A 24082-nucleotide genomic window follows, 5' to 3' on the forward strand; every position below is an offset into this window, starting at 1 on the left:
GCATTGCCTGAAAGGGTGGTCGAGGCCGATTCGATAACTACTTTTAAAAACGCGGTGGATGGGTACTTGAGGAGGACGGGTTTGCAGGGTTATGGGGAAAGGGCTGGGGAGTGAGATTGACATTACATTGCTCTATTCAAAGAGCCGGCACAGACTCGATGGACCGAATGGCCTCTTTTTGTGCTGTACGATTCTATAATTCTATGTTTGTAGAGCAATGCCGCGTTCGGCTACAAAATACACAGTAGGTGAATTGCTTTGAGATGTCCTCATTACTTGAAAAGCACTATATCAAATGCAATTATTATTCTAATGCCCATTGAAGTACTGGTGCTAATCCATTTTAACTCATAGCCAGTTCATTCCACAGATCTCTTCAGATTGAGTGACCTCACAGGCTCATATACTCTGATAGCTGGACTCTGATATCAAACATTGGTGCAGTGCATGAAAAATTGAGCTAAGGAAAGGGAATTGCAATGATTCTGAATTGCAGCCATGGAATCAGTGAATGCAAAAATAGGAGTCAGAAATGAGTGTTACTGTAGCTCAATTACTAGAGGAAAAACGTGCAATGCAGGTTTCCCTCAGCCCTCCCTAGTGTATTCCTTTTGAAAGCCTGCAGAGTTCTCAACAATGTCCCAGTCATTTCCCATTGAATTTGGCTCTGGGGACGTTGCAGGAATAGAGAGGATGGGGACTGGAAGCCGTCAATCAAGGCAGGGGGGATATTGCACAAACATCACATCAGGAGATGGTAAATCAGTCAAGTATACAATGTATTTTGTTGTTTTAAAATGTTAAAATGTTTCTAAAACAATACCACATCTATAACCTCGGATTTACTGGACTTTAACTACGAATAAATCCCTTCTTCCCCTCCCTACTTGGGGTTGGAAAGATACATTTTTGTCAAGTGCAAAGTTCATTAACCCTTTCCTGGAGCTCATCCTTGCATCACATAAATCTATCCGACACATTCTCCTTTCCCCTTTCACTCATCCCATTGATTTAGTAAGTGACTCTGAGCAGCTGAGCTATACAGACTGGGAAGATCCCAAGTTTTATCTCTGGCCAGTGCTAAGTTAGCTGATCCCAATTGGGACATGTCCTTGCAATTGGCCTCAATGGTTAGGGAGGCAATATATGGCTAGGGCGATTGCTCCTGATTGACAATGAAGCGAGTGTGCGGATATTGGGTACAGAGAGAGAATCGGGCAATAGTCTCGCCAACACTCAATGAAAACTTACACAGGGATAATAGTCATGTGGGGGAGATATTTGATAGTCGGTGGTCTTGACATTGTATCCCACTGTGATTTAATGCTTTCTGCTGAGGAAATTTAAAAAGGGAAATGGGTAATGATATGTTGGCTGATTCCATAATCACTCTGATCTCCAGTGTAAAGTGACTTTTACTTGTTATTAGAACAAATTCAATGGGAAATGGCTTGGATTATGCACATTGTTGCAAGTCCATTTATAGTTAGGCTGTGGACTACCCTGGAAGTGTGGTGCACTTCTACCTTCCAGCCAGACAGCACTGCAAGCCAGAAGTGATGTAAGTGGAAACCTGTTGACCCATTAGTTTGACTGGCAGCCATTTTGTTTTCATATACCTATTATAACACATTGTCTGATTTTAAGGACCCAAAACATGGGACTGGAGTGTATTCCCCTCTAATTCCACCTTTTGTGCCTTTCATTATGATACCCTTCTCAGAAAACATTTTGGAGATTGTTTGTGAGACACTGCTGTGCGCAATTGGCTGCCGCGATTTTCCCACAAAATACAGTCACTACACTTTACAGTATATTTTGTAAAGTGCTTTGAGACGTCTCAACGACTTGACCAGGCTCGATATCAAATGCAAGGATTATTATTATAGAAGAGATTGGCTGGAGGAGAATTGAAAAGGTCTGTCGGTCTTGCTATGGGCTGGCCACTTACTGATGATGATGAGAGTGTAGTTAAGATGGATGCTGCCGAACCCGTTAGTTGCCCTGCAAACATAGACCCCCGAGTCCTCTGCCTCCACCTCCTTGATCTTGAGACCGTGCTGAAGGACTCGGAACCTGGTCCAACCGCTGTGAATGGTGCGTCCATCTTTGATCCACATGGTCAGAGGCGGAGGGTCACCTTCGACTGGACATGGCAGCCTGATCGTCCGCCCGAGCTTCACGGACTGTCTGCTGACCACCCGCCTGGAGATCTTGGGAGGACCTGGAGATTTGTTGCAAGAATTAAGAAACTGATTAACATTGATTAACTGCGTAAGTGCATTGTACAAGTAAACACTTTGGGGTTATTGACTTGAACAGGGGGATGGGGAAGAGGAAAGAATAGCTTCCTAATAAACCTACAGTGTCATCTGATATATACATCAAACTCATTCAAGAACAGATTGCTTCTTTCCCCTCCTCTGGAATTATTTCCTTTCTCCTTTGGAAGGGAAGGCAGGGATACAAAGTGTTTATTTGGGACTGAGTTGGCTACAAGATGACGATTCTGTCATTTATAATAATAAATTTTTCCTACAAAATTAGTCATTCACTTCATGTCTGTGAGACATAGCTGGGTGCTGCACTGCACTTTGCAATAAGTCCTTTGAAGGCCTTTGAGATGTCTTCAGGATCTGAATAGCGCTATATCAAATGCAAGGATTACTATAATGCGATGCAGGGTAGTGCTGAATCCCAATGTGAAAGGGAGAATGAAAGCGAGGAAAGAGAGGGATATCTTCATTTCCTCCCCATGGCTTAAATTTGAACTTTAGATTGTAGATGTGAAAGGGGCACAGACTGGGGACTGTGGGACTATGCAACTTCAAAGTGAGTGAATGGATAGACCTTAATTCCTTGAACCACTAGTTAAAGGATGAGTGTCCACCTTGCGCAGCACCACCCTTTCCCAGTCAGAGGAGACCTTCTATCTGATCTGGATGTGATCCCACGTCTTAGTGGTGAAAGGTCAACATTCACGTTTGACTGACTCACCCGACTCTTTCTTTGGAAAAATAAATTGTAACATTTTTCCACACTAGTGATACATTATCCTGTCCAATAAAGTGCTATTCACAGCATTTGCTGAGCCAAGCCACCGTGCACAGTTATTTATTCAGCAGGTCAGAGGTTAACAGGAAGTGAAAACATCACATGATACGGTACAGTAATGGATTTCAGCTTTAAAAGTGTATATTGGGGATTTTGTGGAGCTGTGCTTCTCTCTCTCCTGCTTCATTCCTTTCGTTTGCAAATTCGGATTTGTCTCCAGGGAATCCCTGTTCTGCATTTATGCCGGAATGTTCTGTGCCAGAGCGCTGGCAAGTGTGTACCTTGGAAGCTTCTGGGCTCATTGCATCCATTCAAATCATTTCCTGTTTTGTACCAGGGCCTATTTCAGACATGAAGTGAATCAATTGTGAAAATAAATGTAGCCTCCAAATTTGCCGTCCTTTGGGAGGAGAAGGTGAGGAAGAGATGTGGGCTGCGGGAAGGGGAAGGAGGTGATGATGGGGTTAGGACAATAGAATTTTTTTCATGGTCAAAAGCTAGGTTTGCTGCAAATAATAAGGTTATGAAATTTCTGCAGCAAACTTTCGCTTTCCTCCTTAATTGAAGACTTAGATTTGATTGTTTTGGAAATGGAGGTCATGGAGAACTCTCAGAAAGCAAAACAGAAAAAAAATTCTTAAAGGAGAATTTATTTATCATTTTGCCTCCCCCCCTCTACCCCCACCCTGCTTTTCAAAGCTATTTATTTCTTCGGACCTATGTCGAATAAACAGATCCAAGTATAATTCCTGCATAATTCCAGAATGAAATTCCGATGTATCAAATCATTTCCACTTTTCTCTCATGATTCAAAGGTCCCAGGCCAGGCATAACACTTAAATCCATCATCATGATCCAAGCATAATATTTCTTCTAATTCTTTGTGTTTTCAATATTTGCACAATCAATATTAGGGATTCGCTGCCTAGGTTTGCTCGCCCCCAAGATAGCAACCCATGGCTGGCAGTACTCCAGGGCACTGCTGATTTCATACAAGCCAGCCTGGTTCATCAGTAAGACTTGACGGGGCAGTCTGGTCACTGGGAATAGCGATTATTATTCCTGTTAACCCAACATGCCAAAGCCCTGTGCCTGGTACGTGCGTGTGTGTGTGTCTCTCTTTCTCTCTCTCTCTCTCTCTGTGTGCGGTGGTGGACCCCCTGGAGCCCCGCAGTCAGAACAAATGTAGTGCGGGGTGGAAACCGACCATTCGGCCCTTTGAGCCTGTGCTAGTGTTTCCCCCCCTGAGTAGGCCACATAGTTCTCTTAAAGAAATCTAATATGTATTGTTTCTTCATGTTTAGTCTTTTTCAATAATGTGGAAAAAANTGTAGTTTGGAGATGAAATATATCTCTTAATGACATCAATCAACTCCCCGCAATTGCCCTCAAAATTTGGCAAATTTCCCTGAGATTTTTGGTAAAAATTTATGCAATTTTCTATTGGCCCACATGATAGGCATCCACATGTGTCAGACACCCAGCTGTCAAAACGAAAAGCCTTATTGCCATCATCTTTCCTTTCAGTTTTCCTCACATTCTTCCTGTAAACAGCACATGAACTAGCAGAGAGATAAAGCAACACCAGAGAACTGGTGACCTAACAAAAAGGGACAGAAATAGCAGAGGAGGGAGAAAAGAGGCAGCAGAAGCAGAGAGCTTATTCGCCACACACCTTAGAACTTGGAAGCAAATTGTACAGACATTATATATTTTGTTTGTCAGCCAGCACTCTTGACTGAGTCAGAAGGTTGTAAGTTCAAGTACCATGTTGGGACATGGAACCCATATAGTCTATGCACACACCCCAATTGCTGCATTGTCGGAGGTGCTATCCTTCATATGAGACTCTACACTAAGGTCCCGCTGCCTGTTCAGATGGATGCCAAAGATCCCATGGCACTATTCGAAAAGAGAATAAGTATCGCCAAGTATCCTGGCCAACAATCCCCCTAATAAAATTGGTCATTCACTGCATGGCTGTTTGTGGGATATTGTTGTGTGCAAATTGGCTGCCACTTTCGCCTACAAAAATACAGTTACACCACTTTACAGCACATCCTGTGAAGCACTTTGAGACATCTTGATGATATAAGGCATGATATCAAATACACAGATTGTAATTTTCTCTGATAGTCTCAGAGATTCTTTCAGGTCTGGTTTGGCGAAGAGTGCGCGAGGGTTCCCTCATGGTCAGTGCAGCAAATTCTGGAGGAAGACGGGGTGTGGGGGGGGTGTGTGGGGTGGTGCAAGAGAGGGAAACCGAGGGAAAGAATGCAGGAAAGTCAAAAAGTAGTAAAGTTGGAGGAAGCAAAGAACTAGAGTAGTTGGGAAGAGGCAGGGATGGGGAAATAGCAGACTGAATGGAGCAGAAAAGGTAGCAGACATAGGGTGAGACCAGAAATAAAGCGAATGAGATAGCAATGAGAAAGAGATAGACCAACAGCTCAGAGAGCGAGAGAGATGGACAGCGAAATAGCCAGCAGGAACAGGCATATAAAGAGAGATAGGTAGACAGCCTGAAAGGCAGTAGGGAGGGAGGGGGGAAAAGAGAGAGAGAGAGAGCGCATGCGCAAAGGGAAGTAGCAGAGAGATAAAGCAACACCAGAGAACTGGTGAACTAACAAAGAGGGATAGAAGTAACAGATAGTAGGAGGGAGACAAGAGGCAGCAGAAGGAGAGAGCAAGAAAACGGTGAGAAACAATGGCAGAAGGCTTTGCTGAGTCTATGTTTTTTTACATTGTGACTTTTGCATTGAGTCCCCCCTCCCCCACGTTCCGCTCTGCTTTTCAGAGTTCCACAGGTGCCAGCAACCCTTTGGTGTCTCCCCCAAGTGGCTATTCATCACCCCATGGCATTAGGTGTGGACAGATCATTCAGATGTGGAGATGCATCACAACCGAACCCATGTGGCAAAGAGAGTCAATGTTAAAATAAACAGAAAACTACCCAGCTTCTCCGACAAAGCTAAAAGTCATCCACCTCAATCCTTTTTTTAAAAAAAACAATAACTTTGGATAGTACATGAGAGAAAGTAATTATGTTTCTAAAGGAAAACTAAATAAAAGGATACCACTCCTTTAATTAGTTAACCTGCTCCCCCTGGTATGGTGAGTTCCGTTCTCTGCAGTCATCCCTGTCTCTTTACTCCAACCCAAACTAATTAGGCAGAGGCCAGTGGGTCAGCTCCAGAGAGATCTCTGCATTCTTCCTCAGTTTCTGCCCCCGACTTCACTGTTTGTCCACTCAGTCTCCACATTCTGCCACTGAAAAAGACCAGCTGGACAGAGGCCAGCCAAAGCCTTGCATCTGCCTTGAATTGCTCAATGTTCATTGAAGCTCGAAATCTCTCATGGTCTTAGCCTTAGACCCCGATTTTAACATTTATAGCAGTGCAGCATTTTGGAAAATTCTAGAAATTCAGCGTTGATCTGTAAACCTGTTTTTCTCAGTATCTTAAAGGAACTGCGGAACATCGCATTCCAAATTGAGACCGAATTTAAGTATTTTCCAATGTTTCGCACATTCTCAAATTTTAAGCCAAAGTGTACGACCAAGAGAAATCTCTGGTTTCTTGTTTCAAACAGGATTCAGTTTAATTGTGTTTTTTATAACTAGATACTGCATCTAGATGTCAGCCTGGTTCAGTCGGTAGCACTCTGTCTTAGTCAGAAGGTTGTGGGTTTACACCCAATTCGGGACTTCGAGCTCAGTCTAAACTTACACTCTAGGAGCATGAAGCATTGTCAATGATGCAGTCCTTTAGATGAGAAGCTAAACCTGTTCAGGCGGATCTTAAAGATCCCATTGCACCTATTTGAAAAGAGATGGGAGTTTCTCCTGGAATGCTACACAACAATCCCCCCAAATAAAATTTGTCATTCCTTTCATAGCTGTTTGTGGGACATTACTGTGTGTAACCATGATATCAAATGCAAGGATTATTATCAGCTCAGTGGGGTACCGATCAACACCAGAATTGGATCTCCTCAGGATAGTTTGTGATTGGCGCTTGTCACATCTATTCACCAGATATAATAATAATATAGCTGTTCATTTATATTATATACAACTGAATACAATTATATACAATCTAATATAAAGTATGATATTAGCGGTGAAGTGTGAATTATGGAACCATATGCAAGTATTTTGAATGCCTAGAAAATACAGTCACTACAATTTACCGTATATCCTGTGAAGCACTTTGAGATGTCATCTTGATAAAATGCAAGAAATGTTAATTTACAAAGTAATAAATGTTCGCACTATGAGTCTCTGAGGAGTTATTTTGTTCCCTTAATTCACAGACATCCAAATAATAAACTGCTCAGAGCACCAGGGGATGGTTTAGATTGAACAGTCCAGATATAGACTAAGCCTCCTTTTAAACTGTCCTACCCAGCATTCCCATGTCAGATAAAACACAGATTACATATAGAGTAAAATTCACTCTCTTCTGTCTTAAGAAGGTGCCTTAAATCCACCTTCAGAGGAATGTTTTGCTGGATCGAGGTCACATTTCCATTTCTCACATTAACCATCTGTGTGCTCTTTCTCTCTTTGTGCTAATTTATGCTGAATTATGGGATGTTTAATAGACATGGCATAGACACAATTATACCTGGGCTGACACTGCTCTAGACTCTAAAGAGAAATAGGGATGAAGATGGACTGTGAATAAATAATGACTCCTGCTGATAACTGGAAGTGCCGCACTCCTAGTGCAGGATCCTACTGTGGGAGCAGATAGCCCAGCAGTGTGAGGAGGAAACTGAGTGAGGTGGAACGGTGTGAGAATTCTGTTAAGGAATTTGGTGAGAGTGGGAATTTGGTGCAGAGGGGGAAAGAGGTGCATAATTATAAAATATATAAGTTGTATTAAAATAATATAAAACATGTCTAGATTACTCCCAGTGCCTCGTGTAAGTGAGTATCAAATCAGGAGGATCAAACACATGAATGCAAGGCTGGAGAAATGGTGCCAAAAGGAGGGTTTCAGGTTCCTGGATCATTGGGACCAGTTCTGGGGCAGGTGGGGCCTGTACACCTGAGTAGAGCTGGGACCAATGTATTCACAAGGAGGTTAACTAGTGCTGTGGGGAAGGGTTTAAACTAATTTCAAGGGGGGGAAGGGAATGAGGATGTAGCATTAGAGAGGACAAACAAGTTACATAGAGGGCTGGGAGAGACGAATAGCAATATAAAAAGGAGTAATCCAGAAAAAGGAGAAATTAGATGGGGGAGAAATGCTGAACAGACTAAATTGGTCTTGGAGTGCATGTTCGTAAATGCATGGAGTGTGACAAATAAGATTGTGAGCTGCGGCTCAAGTTGCCACATTGGGTTATGATGTAGTGGCAATAATGGAGGCAATAATGGCTCAAACAAGGGCAGGAATGGGAGCTGAATATGCCTGGCTACAATATACTTAGGAGGGATAGGGAAGGAAAAAAAGGAGGGGTGGTGGCAATATTGATGAAGACATGGTTAGGCCCTGGAAAGGGTCGATATGCTAGAGGGTCAAAAGCAGAATCTATTTGGTTAGAGTTAAGGATAGAAAAGGAGCTGTTACTCTGTTAGGTGTATATTATAGACCACCAAACAGTGGGAAGAAGATAGACGAGCAAATCTACAAACAGATTTCAGAAAGATGCAAAACCAATAGAGTAGTGATAAATGGGGGACTTCAATGATCCTAACATAGACTGGCAAAACAACAGCGCAAAGGGCAAGGAGGGGAAGGATTCCTGAAATGTGTGCAGGATAACTTTCTGGATCAGTATGTTTCCAGCCCAACAAGGAGGGAAGCAATGCTGGATCTAATTCTGGGGAATGAAGTGGAGCAGGTTTCAGTAGGAGAGCATCTGGACAACAGTGATCACAACATCATTAGGTTTAGAGTACTTATGGAAAGGGACAAGGAACAATCAAAGATGAAGATACTCAACTGGAAGAGGGCTAATTTCAGTCAGTTAAAAAAGGACCTAGACAAGGTGGACTGGAAAGAAAGATTGGCAGGTAAAAGAGCTAACGAGTAATGGGAAGCCTTCAAGGAGGAGATAGTTCGGGGACAGAACAAATACATTGCCACAAAGGGGAAAGGAGGGCATCCAAACCTCCCTGGATGAATAAGGAAATTGGGCTTAAAATAAAACAGAAAAAGGAGATATCTAATAAATGTCAGGTCCAAAATACAGGAGATAATCAAATAGAATATAGAAAATACAGAGTAGAACTGAAAAAGGAACTAAGAGGAACAAAGAGATTGTATGAGAAAAGATTAGCGGGTAACATAAAAGGGAACCCTAAGGTATTTTATAAGCATATAAAGAATAAAAGTTTAGTCAAAGGAAGGGTGGGTCCAATTAGGGACCAAAGAGGAAATCTTCCTGTGGAGGCAGAGGGCATGGCTGATGTACTGAATGAAGACTTTACATCAAAAGAAGAGGATGGAGCCAATGCCACAGTATCAGAGGAGAGCGTAGAGAAATTGGATAAGATAATAAACCGAGGGGAGGTGTTAAAAAGGTTGTCGTTGTTCAAGGTAGATAAGTCACCCAGTCCAGACGGGATGCATCCTAGGTTACTGAGGGAAGTAAGGGAGGAAATAATGGAGGCTCTGGCCACAATCTTTCAATCCTCCTTGGACACCACGGTGGTGCCAGAGAACAGGAGGGTTGCAAATGTTACTCCCCTGCACAAAAAGGGGCAGAAAGATAAACCTGGGAACTACAGGCCAGTCATCTTAATGTCGGTAGTGGGGAAACTTCTAGAGACTATAATCTGGGACAAAATAAATTTTCACTTAGAAAAATATGAATTAATAAAGGACAGCCAACACCGATTTGTTAAAGGCAAATCATGTCTAACAAACCTGATAGTTTTTATATGAAGTAACGGAGAGGGTGGATGAAAGTAGTGCAGTTGCTGTGGTTTACAGCACGGATACAGAACTGGCTGGGAGACAGAAAGCAGTGGTGGTGAATTGTTGACTTTTCTGACTGGAGGGAAATGTGCAGTGGTGTCCCCCCAGCGATCAGTATTAGGACCACTGCCGTATTTGATCTATATAAATGAGTACGTATCTATATAGGGAGTACAATCTCCAAGTTTGCAGAGGATACTAAGCTAAGAAAAGCAGTAAACAGTGAGGAGGATAGTAGCAGACTGCAAATGGACATAGACAGATTGGTAAAATGGGCAGACACGTGGCAGATGAAGTTTAATGTGGAGAAATGCGAAGTGATTAGGAGGAAGAATGAAGAGTGGTAATATAAGCTGACAGTACAGTCTTAAAGGAGGTGAAGGAACAGAGAGACCTGGGGGTTCATGTACGTAAAGCTTTGAAGGTTCCAGGACAGGTCGATAAAGCTGTTAAATGCATTCGGGATACTAGGCTTTATAAATAGGGGCATAGAATACAAAAGTCAGGAAGCTCCATGAACGGCACTGCCTACCACCACCTCTGCAACATTGCCAAACTCCGCCATTGCCTCACCGTTCAGGCTGCTGAAACCCTCACCCACGCATTCGTCACATCAAGGCTTGTTTATGGAAACTCCCTCCTCACCGGCCTTCCCAACTCTTTCCTCCACAAGCTGCAGATCATCCAAAACTCTGCAGCTCGTGTACTCTCGTGCACCAGGCTCCGTGATTCCCACCCTCGCCTGACTCCATTGGCTCCCCATCCCTCATTTGTCCTTGTCCTCACTTTCAAGACCATCCATAGCCTTGCCCCATCCTACCTCTCTGATCTGCTGACTCCATACCAACCTGCCCGTTCCCTCTGTTCAGTGGGCTCTGGCCTGCTCCATGTCTTCTGCCCGACCCGCCCTACCATCGGTGGCCCAGGCTTTCAGCCTCTTTGCCCCCGCACTCTGGAACTCTATCCCACGGTCCCTTCGTCTCGCTTCTTCTCTTGCCTTTTCAAGGCCGGTCCTCTTTGATCATGCCTTCAGTCGCCCTCCCGCCTCTCTGCCTTCCCTCACCCCTACCGCACCCCTCCCCCATGCTCGGGTCCTGACTAGGAGTCAGAGACTGTCCAGTGCCTTGGGACCTCCTCTCTACATGAAAGGTGCTCTATAAATAATATATAATTTTTTTGTTGCTGTTGAAGTTATGATTAACCTTTATAAAACACTGGTTAGGCCTCAGCTAGAGACTGTGTTCAGTTCTGGGCATCACACTTTAGGAAGGATGTCAAGACATTGGAGAGGGTGCAAAGGAGATTTACCAGGATGGTACCAGGAATGAGGGACTTCAGTTATCAGGAGAGGTAGGGAAGTTGGGATTATTCTCCTTGCAGCAGAGAAGGTTAAGAGGAGACCTAATAGAAGTTTTCTAAATTATGAGGGGACTCGATAGAGTGAACAAGGAGAAACTATTTTCACTGTCGGGTGGGTTGGTAACCCGAGGACACCAATTTAAAATAGTTGTTTAAAGAAACAGAGGGGAGATGAGCAGAAATTTTTTTGCACAGCGAGTTGTTCGGATCTGGAATGCATTGCCTGAAAGGGTGGTGGAAGTCAATTTGATCACAGCTTTTAAGAGAGAAGTAGCTAATTATTTGGAGGCGGACAAGTTTGCAGGGCTATGGGGAGAGAGCGGGGGAGTGGGATTGAATTAGATAGCTCTTTTCAAAGTGCCAGCACAGACACGATGGGCCAAATGGCCTCCTTCTATGCTGTATAATTCTATGATTCTGTGAATCTCCAAGTCCAATCTGCCACATGAGGGCAATTCCTGCAGAGCGGCACGACTGCAGAAATAACAGCTTAATGTTATTATAAGAGAAAGGAGTTTCTCTCTCCTAGTGTCCTAGCTAACAATCCCCCAAATAAAATTGGTCACTCACTCCAAAGCTGTTTGTGGGACAATGCTGTGTTTTCGGCTGCAAAATTCACAGTCACTGCACTTTACAGTGTATCCTATGAAGTGCTTTGAGTCATTTCAATGACATGATAAGGCATTATATCAAATGCAACAATTACTGTTATATTATCTGATGAATCCAGAGAGTGAGTGGCATAGCTTCAAACCCATAATCACCTGACAACCAGCAGAGAGGAGATATCCATCCCATCAGTTTGGGCTGCCCACAAAACCATTCCTCCTGAGGTGAGGTAAGCAGGGTCTCCTTTGAGTTGAACTGAGTTGGCTCCAATGTGACATGTTTGGCAACAAAATGTCAGAATCAAGCCAAACCTCTGTAGTGGTCTCGGTGTTCCAGGTTCTAAGCCGGGCTGTAGTATTCCAGGGAGCCAGACCAGCCAGCCTGGCTTATCAGCAGGACTTGGAAAGGCAGACTGGACACTCAGCTCCTGTTAACCCTGCCAGCTAAAGCTCTAATAGGTAGGGTCGTCCTAGCTGAGCAGGCAGCAGGAAAGCTTGCCAGACAGTGATTTCAATGGCAAGCTATCGGTTTTAACTGGTTAGACTCCAGTAGTTACCCCAATTATACTCTCCAGAATTAGGTAAGCAGGGAGAGAGTGTGCATTCCATTCCAATAAATATCTCGGGAATTTCCATGTATAGGTGTGGAATTCTCAGTTTGGTTTGGTTACTCTTAAGCATGGTGATGGGTTTCCACATATGTCAGACACCCAGCTGACCAAAAAAAAAACAATTTTCCAGAGGTGAAAGGTTAGCATGCTAATGCACCACACCATCCAATTTCATTGAAGACGAAATGTTTTCATTTTAAAAAATACCATTAATATAAACATGTAAATTGAAGAAATATTGAGCATGTGATGTTCCATATCCTTATGCCCTTCCTCCTCTCCTCTCTAGTCGATTGGACAAAGAGTGATCTCAGGCTGAATAAAGTGAACAAGAGATCAAGAGATGAGAACCGAGAGGATCATACTGAGGGATTTGGGAGGCGGGGAGGAACCTCATTCAGGGGGAGAAAATCTCATGGAGAGGGGATGTTATGGCGATGGTGGTGTGGGGGGGAGGGGGGGGGGAAGGGGGAGGGAGTGGGGGAAGGATGTATTGTGTATCCTCAAGGAAATCGAATCAGGTTGAAAATGTAAACACAAAGATTTACCACTGTGAGAAAATAATGAACGAAAAAGTAAAAGGTGGAGACAAAATGAATAAAAGAACCCTTATTTTTGAAATGTTATGTCATGCTCTTTTAACAGATTTTAAAAATCAACGAGTGAAGCAAATATTATTACTCATCGCCTGCCTGACCTCCATAACACTTTGAAGTTCCCTCATGAAGTTTGAACCCAACATTCTCCACAGGCTCTCAGCGTTGACAGATAAGAGGTTCCAGAAGGGGACTTGGAGTGGGGCCAAGTGATCAGGCACAGCTGGGGCCTTTGCTCAATCTATCAGTAACGCTATTGCGGAAAGCGTCCTTTGATTGTTGGGTGGCAGAGAAGAGAGTTGGCGGAAGGGCGGGTACTGGGAGGCAAGGATTGGTACATGGATTAAGACACCATGTTTCAGTGAGCAGCACAGGACACAAGAGTTGTTCAATTGTTCCCAAGGAATCGGAAGCTATCTCCAGGTAGAGGCTCGCTGTGGTGAGGCACAGTATCTCACGGCCTGTTGATGTCAGTGTTATAACGAGAACGATGCCAAAACACCAGAGGCCTGACATTCCATCTAGAGTTAGCCTGGAAGACCATTTTGTCTTGAAACTTTACGCTCGCGCCAAGTTGTGGAAAATTCGTAAATTCACGCTTACTTTGGAAGTCAGATCTTTTTAAGTGCTGCTGGAAAACAACCTCCAAATTCCGACTAAATTTAAGAATTTTCCATAATTGTGTGATCTTACATTTTAAGGCACAAACTATAGATGGATTTTCAGGAACCAGAACCATCAGGTTCCTCTCATTGTTTATTTTCTCTTGGCGAAGCTTCTTCCCTCCTCTTTTGAAGGCTCTTTTTTTCTTTCAATGAGGATAGAGTTTCACAGGCTCTGGTCGCCTTCCAGGGCCTGACTCAAGTTGCCATTACTCATGTTTGGGTCTTGAGAATGTCATCAAGACTATCACAGCTAAATCCAATCCTGATCTCAACTGACATCCATCTTCCTGGAGGGCAATCTGGATTAGGACAGGAGCATTGTCTGTTACAGTGGCCCAACTACTGCTCAAGGTGACAGAAAAACATTGAGAAAACCTGACAATGTGCCTGGACATCTGGATGGCCAAAGACTCATTGATAAGCTTGCTCAGCCATCATAGGAGTTCAGACTACAACAACAACTTGCACTTATTTAGCACCACCATGCAGAGTAGCGTCTCAGAGTGCTTAACAGTGGCGGAGCCTGACTCCAAGCCTGGGGGTGGGGGGGTGGGGAGGGGAGGTGACTGTAAGTACGGTCGAAAAGGAAGGTTTTCAGGTGGGACTTGAAAAAAGGGAGAGGGGGGGCAACGCGGAGGGATTGAGGGAGAGTGTTCCTGAGTTTCGGGGTATAGTGGCTGAATAGGCGGCATCCAATGGTGGAATGGAGGGCGCAAGGGACAAGCAGGAGGCTGGTGCCAGTCGAGCGGAGGTGCTGGGTGGTGAATTGGGGAGTGAGGAGATCGGAGAGGTAGGGGGGTACCAGGGAGTGAAGGGATTTGAAAATGAATGTGAGGATCTTGAAGTCGATCCGTTCGGTGATCAGGAGACAGTGGAGCCTGGCCAGAACTGGTGAGATGTGGGCACGGATTTTGGTCCGAGTAAGTATTCGGGCAGCAAGAGTTCTAAATTAGCAGTGTTTTTTGAATAGTGGAGCTGGGAAGACTGGCGAGGAGTGCGTTTGAGTAATCTAGGCGGGAGGTGACAATCGCATGCACAAGGGTTTTGGCTGTATTTGGGTTAAGCTAGGCCTAGATTGCACTCTGATTCGGTGAGTCTGAGAGAGAACCCAGGGAGGTTGAGAAGTTCAGATCCGCAGGAGTGAAGACATTGACAGGAGCCAAAGAATATAGCTTCCGCCTTGTCCACATTCAACTGCAGGAAATTTGCACTCATCCAGGCCCTGATGTCTGCCAGACAAGATGATAGAATATCGGCGGACCTGGAGTCGATACTGGAGGAGGCAAAGTAGCTTTGTGTGTCATCCGCATACTTGTGGAAGTTTCCCCCGTGTCTGCGGATGACCTCGCCCAGAGGGAGCATGTAGATAAGGAAAAGAAGGAGGAAGAAGGAAAAGGAAAAGACTATTGTTGGTTATTAAGTTGTACAGCTATGTCACAAAAGGACAGGGAACTTGATTTAAAAACACACTCTCCAAAGGTGAACTTTCTCATATTCTTAACCTCTGGAATTGTGTGGAATTTTGGAAAATGTTGAAATTCAGTTTTAAGTTGGACACTAGTTCTCAAAACAAAATGGCCTCCTAAAATAAGAGTGAAGTTTAGAATTCCTCAAATCTGAAGAAAATCACCTTGAGGCCAATATCATGGAAATTTCAGGCCACTGATATGCAGTCTTAAATTATTTTTTTTTTAAAAAATTCAGATTCTTAAAGAAAAAATTCATGACATGACGCCAATCAGAATAGAATTGTCCGGGCAATCCAAGGACTTCATTCTTAGCAACAAGCAATACAGTACTTTAAAAACGATTTACTCCTCCAACCTTCTCCTCTTAACTAAAGCTGGGGTCTCTTGTTGGGGGTTAGCTTCATGAATGCCCGGGCCTATGATACCAAGTCCAAGATTGTTTTATCTGTATTCTTTTTGTGTAAATCTGTGTGGTGAATTAAGTGGCAGTGTGCTTTTGATTTTCTTTTGAAAGGGGGGCAATGATAATAATTTAATAATAATCATGTGTTTGATACAGCGCCTTTCATGTCAGGAGGATGCCTCAAAACGCTTTGCAGGATTTACCTTAATAATAATAATAATCCTTGTATTTGATATAGCACTTTTCACGTCTTCTAGACGTCCTAAAGCGCTTCACAGAATATACTGTAAAGTGAATTGACTGTATATTTGTGGGCAAACACGGCAGCCAATTGCGCACAGCAATGTTCCACGAATAGCTATGAAGTGAATGACAAATTTTATTTGGGGAATTGTCAACCGATTGTAGCTGAACCCAAACCTGTTGCTAGCTGATGTTTTCACACTTTCACTTTACAGACTGTGCGGAACCACTGTGTCTCCTCTGTCAGACCAGCCAATGTTCCGGAGTTATTTGGGTACAGGTTAAAGTCTTGCAGTTGTAAAGCTATTCCTTTGGCATTCCAGTTCTCACAAAACACTCAGAACCTGCCCTTAATGCTTCTCGCAGCCCAATTTGTATAGGGTGCTGAGAATTATGTCTGGAAGGTAATTAACAACTGAAATGGGCAAGCAGGAAGAATCATTGAGACCAGAATTCTGGGTTCACTTAAGCTTGATATAGTAATGGGGGGATGAGAATTAGGTTTTCTGGAAGGATGAGAATCAATTGTATTCTTCATCTGAATCAATCTTGTGATCTTGTGAGATGTAGTGGAAACTGAAAGAAGGAACAAGACCAAATCATCCTTTTCACTAAGAGCTGTCACCATTAGGCTCGACCCAGCTTCACCTCACACAGATCCAAATTGAAAGCAGGCCCCTTTAGTTGATTTCTAAAACTGCTACTTGTTACACATAATTGAAACCTACTTAAGTCAATGATGGATTGTCAATGCAGAAATTTATCAAAAATGCACTAAATGGGGCCTCCAACCCACGGAAATATTTTAATATCAATAACTGAGTGCTGAATACAGCTCTCCTACCCAGTGCCTTGAAAGAGAGAAATCCAGTTTGCTATTGCTTCCTGTGTAGCACATTCTGAGCAGGATAACACCATTGGTGACAGCTGTGCGAAAATTCTTTCCGAAAATTCCATTGTGGCCTGTAATCTCTATCTAGGTTAGTGTCCTGGCTGCATCCCTTCTTTCTCCTTTTCCTTAAAGCGTCCGGGGAAGCAGCCTTTTGTTCCTCCAACGGACACCCATGGTCAGGGTTCCCAGCCTGGTGTTAGAATTACAAAGTACAGTAAACTATGATACTTCAAAAGACTCTGACTTCAATCTCCTTGTCAACTCTTATTTTGTGGAGGGAAGGAGAATAAAAAGGACTCACATGACACTTTCAATGCAACAACATCAAAGATGTGTGACAGGATGATGGGTTTTGAGCTAATTTTCGTCATTGCTTTAAGCGTGCCCGTAACATAACTGAATAAAGTTTGCAGCACTGTTTCATGCAGATAGTACACTGTAATATGGAAGTTACGTAAAAAATTCCAAGTCACAAAGTTATATAACTATTAACTATATTATATATAACTATAAGGTTGGAGTCCCCCTTTCGTGCATTTTTTTTAAGTTTCTGCATAAAAAAAGCATACGGGATACTAGGCTTTACAAATAAGGGCATAGAATACAAAAATCCTTTTTAAAACACTGGTTAGGCCTCAGCTAGAGTACTGTGTTCAGTTCTGGGCACCACACTTGAGGGAGGATGTCAAGGCATGGAGAGGATGCAAAGGAGATTTACCAGAATGGTACCAGGAATGAGGGACTTCAGTTATCAGGAGAGGCAAGAGAAGCTAGGATTATTCTCCTTGGAAGGTTAAGAGGAGACTTAATAGAAATTTTCTAAATTATGAGGGGTTTCGAAAGGGTGAACAGGGAAAAACTATTTCCACTGGCGGGTGGTTCGGTAACCTGAGGACACCGATTTAAAATAGTCGTTAAAAGAAACAGAGGGGAGGTGAGGAGAAATGTTTTCACACAGCGAGTTGTTTGGATCTGGAATACATTGCCTGAAAGGGTGGTGAAGCTGATTCGATAACAACTTTTAAGAGAGAAGTAGATAGTTATTTGGGGAGGACAAGTTTGCAGGGCTATGGGGAGAGAGTGGGATTGATTTGGGTAGCTCTTTTCATAGAGCCAGAACAGACGAGATGGGCCGAATGGCCTCTTTCTGTGCTATATAATTCTATGATTCTATGATTTTAATAATCCTTGCATTTGATATAGCGCCTTATCAAGTCTTTGAGATGTGTCAAAGTGCTTCACAGAATATGCTGTAAAGTGAATTGACTATATATTTGTGGGCGAAAACCGGCAGCCAATTGCGCACAGCAGTGTCCCACAAACAGTCGTGGATTGATTTTCACATAGGATAAGCTGCCAAAACATATTACATGGATTATTTAAATAAGAAGTCCTGCAAGTAAACAAACAGGACAGTGCACATACACAGGCATCACTCAGTACCTGCAAGTCCTTTTTCAGGCCTTGCAGACTTTTTATGACTTCTGGACATTATTTGATGAAATCCAATTCCTCCATCAGCCATACAATCTGCCCTCTGCACTGCCAACTCATTCTATTTAAACTGCTCAGGTGCTGTTGACACTGAAACAGTCAGTAATCAGATGTGAATAAAATGTTCCCTTTTGCCATAGGGTGGACTGTGATGACATGGAGCCATAGAGAGGCAGACAGTGCCAGATGTGAGGGAATGGATGCTTTTACCCCCAATTACATCAGAACAGAGCTTACTTATGTTACCACTACTGTACAGTGCAACCTATAGGAACCTTTCACAAGGAAAGACGACACACCTACGCTCATCACTCAGCCCAGCTGGAGTTGATTTTTAGACAGGATTTGGAACAGAAAGAATGAATAAATTGCTGGGTATCAAAGTCCCATTCCACTGCCTCTGTGGCAATGTGGCTCATGGATGCCATTTGAATATTGGCATCTTGAGACAGTCACTGATGAGTGTGAAACTGAACTATACAAATCCACAGGTTCCAGCTCGATCCCTGTCTATAATGAGTTCTGTGAGTTAAGCTTTTGAGCGAATAGTGGTGCCTCAGTCTCCTTGGGCTAGAGGAGAGGATAAAAATAAGCAGGGTCCCTGTTCTTGATACACTATCCAGGAGGTGCATTTGTTTTGATGTCAGGTGAGCCGGTGGTCATGGCTGTGACCCTCCCCATAGACATTTCATTCCATGAAATAAATTATTGCCATCACACCCAGTTACTGGAGAGTTATAGTGTAGACAGTGCAAATCAGAGACTTCAGGAGAGTTGGAGGGAAGGAAATTGCCTTTCTTTAGGATGATATTAGCTTGAAGAGGAAGAGGAAGGTGAAAACAGAGCTTGTCCGAGATGTTGACTCAGCAAACAGCTGTCAGCAGGTAAGGTAACAGAGACCAGCCTGATTAATACCCGCTGGAAGGGAGGCTGACCCGCTTGTCATCAGCTTGTTATTTTGCTGATGTCAGTGCCTGTTACTAGAGCATTTCTTCTCCCGCGTTAAGCACTGCATCCACAGCAACAACAGTAACAAGATTGCATTTGTATAGCGCCTTTCACATCGGGAGGACGTCCCAAGGGCATCAATGGGATCTCGCGCACACTTCACTCTCTCCGAACCATTTCCTCTCTCTTCAAGCGATGTGTGTGGGGATTGCTCTGAGAGTGCATTTTTCCCACAAAATATACAGTCAATTCAGTATATACTTCACAGTATACTGTATATAGCGCTTTGGGACATTTCAACGATGTGATAAGGTGCTATATCAAATGCAAGAATTATTTAATATTAAAATTTCTTCTAAAGTGATAGGATCTGTCCTGTAACATTAGGAAAGCACAGCCCCAGACTTAAACTAGCTGTGATTGAGGATAGCCAGTCCTGTAACAGTGAGGGAGAATTACTCACTCCTGGGGATTGTTTGAGGTCTTCTACCAAAGCACGGATTGTTCCAGTGATCGATTGCGTCCACATATGATCAAATAGAATCCTCTGCAAGTAATTCTTCAGAAAGCACCTCGTTGCTCTCTGAGGTCTGAAAGGTATTCAGTGCTCTTGTAACACCTGTCAAACTGGCATATTCAGAAATCCTCTCCTCTCTTTCTAAAATTCCCCAACACGCACATACATAGACATAACCACACATACATACATGCATACCCACGATTGGCCAATAAACAGAACCTTTCAGAAGGAGTGAATCAAACTGACAGCCATTCTCTATCCCTGCTTGATTCACAACAGACATACAACAACCAACTTGAATTCAACAGCTGAACAAACAAGCATTAAGCCAAACTCAGCACTCTGGTTAGGGCTGACTTGCAGTGAAGAGAAAAATGGTTACTACAGCATGGGTTCTGTTAACTAGTAACTCACGAGTAGAGATTGGATTACTTATTGAAAGTGAGTACATCTCAGATATAGATCTTAGAGATTCCTCATGGTTTTAGCATTAAGACAATGTCTTTAAAATTGTGGACCATTTCGAAAAGTTCTTAAATTCATTTTAGGTTTCAGCCCAAATTAAGGCTGATTTTAAGAATTTTCAACATTACTGAGCAATCTTAAATTTTAAGACAATGGACCCAAGGCTAAAGTCATAAGACACTCTTGGCTGGGGTCTTGCTAAATTCAACCAACTTTGATTTATTTATCTTTATGACTCCAAGTTCACTACCTTCTATGTTTTAGAAGAAGCCTTTTACAGAGCAGTTTTATCCCATCAAATACATTATCCCATTGATTCACCTCAAAGTTCTCTACCCCATAAATTACTTTTACTTTTACTGTTGTTACATACACAAATATAGCAATTAATCTTCACCAGCCAGCAACGTTCCATAAACATAGATGAGCTAAGGAGCCAATTAATCTGTGTTTTGGATGCATTTTCAAGACAGACACTGAGAAATATTTCTTTACACAAAGGGCAATCGACAGCAGGATCAAGAGAGGGTTATTAGCTCTGCCAATAGAAAAGTGCAGCCACACTTTTTCCGTGGAATCGACTATGAATGCCATCTCCGCTACAAACCTGTACACACAGTGTGCTAGACCCCGCTACACACCTGTATACAACAACAAAATTACATGTGTATAGCGACTTTCACGTTAGGAGGACGTCCCAAGGTGCTGGACAGTCAGAGTTTCAGACCCGAGCTGAGGATCAGGGTCTGAGAGTGTGGAGGGCAGTGGGTGGGGGGGGGGGGGAAGCAGGGAGATCGAAAGTATGCTTGGCCCCGCTACACATCTGTATACACAGTGTGCTAGGCCCCAGGCCTCTTGCGCTGTTTGCTCGACGCTGTTACTGTAGGCGGAGCAGCTCCGGATGCACATGTACGGCACTGGGATTGTGGGAATGGTGGGGAGTGTTGGGATGGTGGGGAGTGTTGGGATGGTGGGGAGTGTTGGGATGGTGGAAGCGGTGCGAGCAGAAAATAGCGCGTGCGTCACCTGCAGCCTAAACTGAACTCCTGCAACCAATTCTTGGCATGTGCTCTACTATTCACATTAACATTTTAGTATTTTAAACATAACTACATGTTCAGGAAATATATGCCTATAGTTTTAATCTGTTTGTTTCACAAAATGCACCAACCAACCCTCCACAATTTTCCACAAAATTTAGCAATTTTCTTCCCAATTTTGGGCAAATATGTCTGCACTTTTCTATTAGCCCAGGCCTTATCAGGAAAGGTGCTTTGATACCAAACTGCTGGACACATTTAAGAAACAGCTTTGATGCTACGAAGGGAAGATGAGATAAGAAGATGAGATAAAATGCATCAAAAGAGTCTTTTACATCCCAACCTCCTTTGTGATCTTGTTATTAGACAACAACTTATGCGATCGAGTCAAACAATCTGGTTTGAAACAGGGCCTCAAGTCTACTGGCATTATCATTGTTACTGTCAAGCAAATCCTGAAAGGCTGCAGATTTTGAGTCAATCAGATAATATATGAAGAACATCAGCAATGACGGATCTACCACTAGAGCACTGGGAAGTCACGGTTATGGGATGTGCAACCTCCTGATTGCAAGAGAGAAGCTCAAACAAACCAACTTCCCACTAAATGAAAACTGTCTTGTCCGGCACATTTTTCGTGGGCGAGATATCTGGCTGATTACAAAAAATCTGACACATTCCTTCAGATGGTGAACGATCAGGCTCTTCCCTGGGCCCCAACCCCACCCCCAACAAGAGGCGCTGAGTGGATTATTAATCTGCTGAGCTCTGTTATTTGTCAAGTGATCTGAAGGAGGTGATACAGAGCAGTGAGATGCACACAGATTGGATAATAATAATGCATTTGATATAGCGCTTTTCACGTCTTCTAGACGTCTCAAAGTGCCTCAAAGTGTAAAGTGAATTGACTGTATATTTATGGGTGAAATGCGGCAGCCAAATGCGCACAGCAGTGTCCCACAAACAGTCGTGGATTGAAAATGACCAATGTATTATTGTTTTGTTTTGGAGGGATTATTATTAGGTGTGTGGAGTAAGGAAACTTGCCCAAGGTTTTGCTCTGCCTGGAATTGAACCAGGTGTCTTGTTTGTAAGGCGAGTGCTCTAACCACTGAGCTACAGGACTCCACGGTAGGAATGCAGTGAAGAGCTCCTGACTTCAGTTATTGGATGGAGAAAGAGTGAGATAGTGTGGAAATAATAGTCACTGACGAGCTATGCGGCCTTTTTCGAACTGAAAGAAGGCAAGAATAAAGCAAGAAAGAGAGAAGACGGATTATAATCATTCGCATTTATATAACGCCCTTCAGGCTGGATATTATCTGGGAGCGCTGTACACAATATGGGAAAGAAAGGTAAAACTAAGAAGAATCCTGCAGTCGGCCAGTTGTTCAGTCACACAGTGTCAAGGCTGTGCTGTCTTGGGGTCAGACAGTCGCACAGAGATAGTTCCACGTGATACAAAGTTCGATTGATACTCTTGATGCTCTCACCCCAGCCTCTGAACCAGGTGACCCATACACACCCTGCTGTTTACTTAACGCCAGACTTTTTATAATTGGAACAGACTAAATGAGAATTTTAATGTTAACAAAACAGCAGTGGGGTTTACCTACAGTGAAACAGGATTACCACTGCTCTACACCACTGAACCATCTCAATCTTTTTAACTTTCGCATATACAAGCCGGTGATAAGAAGGCGTCTAGATTGTGGTTGTGTTTTAGGGAATCGCTGAGTCCACTGCTTTATCAAAGGAAGACTTTAGCCTCGGGAAAAAGGAGATTGCATTTGCTAGGCCGTCCAGAGGCATCAGAGGCCGTGATGCAATCTGAAACCAGCGGGTCTGCGAGGAATCAGTGTAGCAGTTAAATAATTTGAGTCAATATCACTAGTAAATACTAGATGAGTGAAGCTGCAATGATAACAATTGATTGAGTGGCGATCAGAACCAGCAATCCTGGTTAATTTTGTCGCTTGGTAGCTCAGCAACAATCAACCCAATTTGAACAGTCCCCATCACTGCTGCCTGAAATGAGATCAGAAAACTCCACACAGATGGGGATGGAACCTGAGACCTTCCAGCTTTTTGTGACTGAGTCACTCACTGAGGTGGGGGGTGGCTGATATGTAATATTCTATTTCAGACTCTTCCCCCCCTACCCTCCACCGCCCCACCCACTCCCCACTTCATCTGGATGAATAGCTACCTGTATTGTCTGAGCTCCACCATGATGCCATTTGTGCCCACAATTCTCCATCTGATTGTATCCAGTGGGAGGTGTCTAAGCCATGTCCTACCTAGGGAGAGAAGGGGAATCAGAAGGAGCGTTCACCTCCACAGGGGGTTACAGAGCTACAGAGGCGGAGGCAGGAATCTCCCTGCCCCCAACACTTTTGAACTCTTGGCCTGGGACAGAAGTTGTTTGGAGATGGGGGAAAACAGGAAGGGAAGGGAAATTAACACACCTCAAACACTGTGATATTAACTTATGATGGGCAACACCGGAACTCTTAGAAAGTCCAAGATTGCCAAGCGGAGTGATGCTGAGCCAACAGAAGCAATGCTCTTGACCGACGAATGAAACAGTCCATTCAGCCTGGCCTTGAGAGAGCACATCAGTGAGCGGACACATTTTCAACTCCAGCTCCTCCAGGGTCTGTGTGGCTTCCTGGCCCTGTATTTGCAGAGAGAGAATGTTGCTTTGGAATGTGCAGAGCTACATTATCGGCAAGACTGTCAACGGCTACAGCTGTCCTGAGATCTGGGCACCTGTCTCTGGCAGA

At 43.5% G+C, this 24082-nt stretch overlaps 1 protein-coding gene across 1 annotated transcript in view; it reads right to left on the reverse strand.

Annotated features, from left to right (window-relative positions):
• Nucleotides 1–1858: 1858 nt before the first annotated feature.
• Nucleotides 1859–24082, reverse strand: part of LOC103177279 — a 37237-nt gene continuing 15013 nt past the window's right edge. Inside the window, exon 3 of the mRNA XM_042340016.1 lies at nucleotides 1859–2224. Coding sequence (XP_042195950.1) covers nucleotides 2137–2224 — 88 coding nt within the window. The 3' untranslated portion in view covers nucleotides 1859–2136. The remainder of the gene's footprint in view (nucleotides 2225–24082) is intronic.

Source organism: Callorhinchus milii, unplaced genomic scaffold (assembly GCF_018977255.1).
Source record: "Callorhinchus milii isolate IMCB2004 unplaced genomic scaffold, IMCB_Cmil_1.0 Scaffold13, whole genome shotgun sequence".
In the NCBI taxonomy this organism is placed as follows: Eukaryota; Metazoa; Chordata; class Chondrichthyes; order Chimaeriformes; family Callorhinchidae; genus Callorhinchus; species Callorhinchus milii.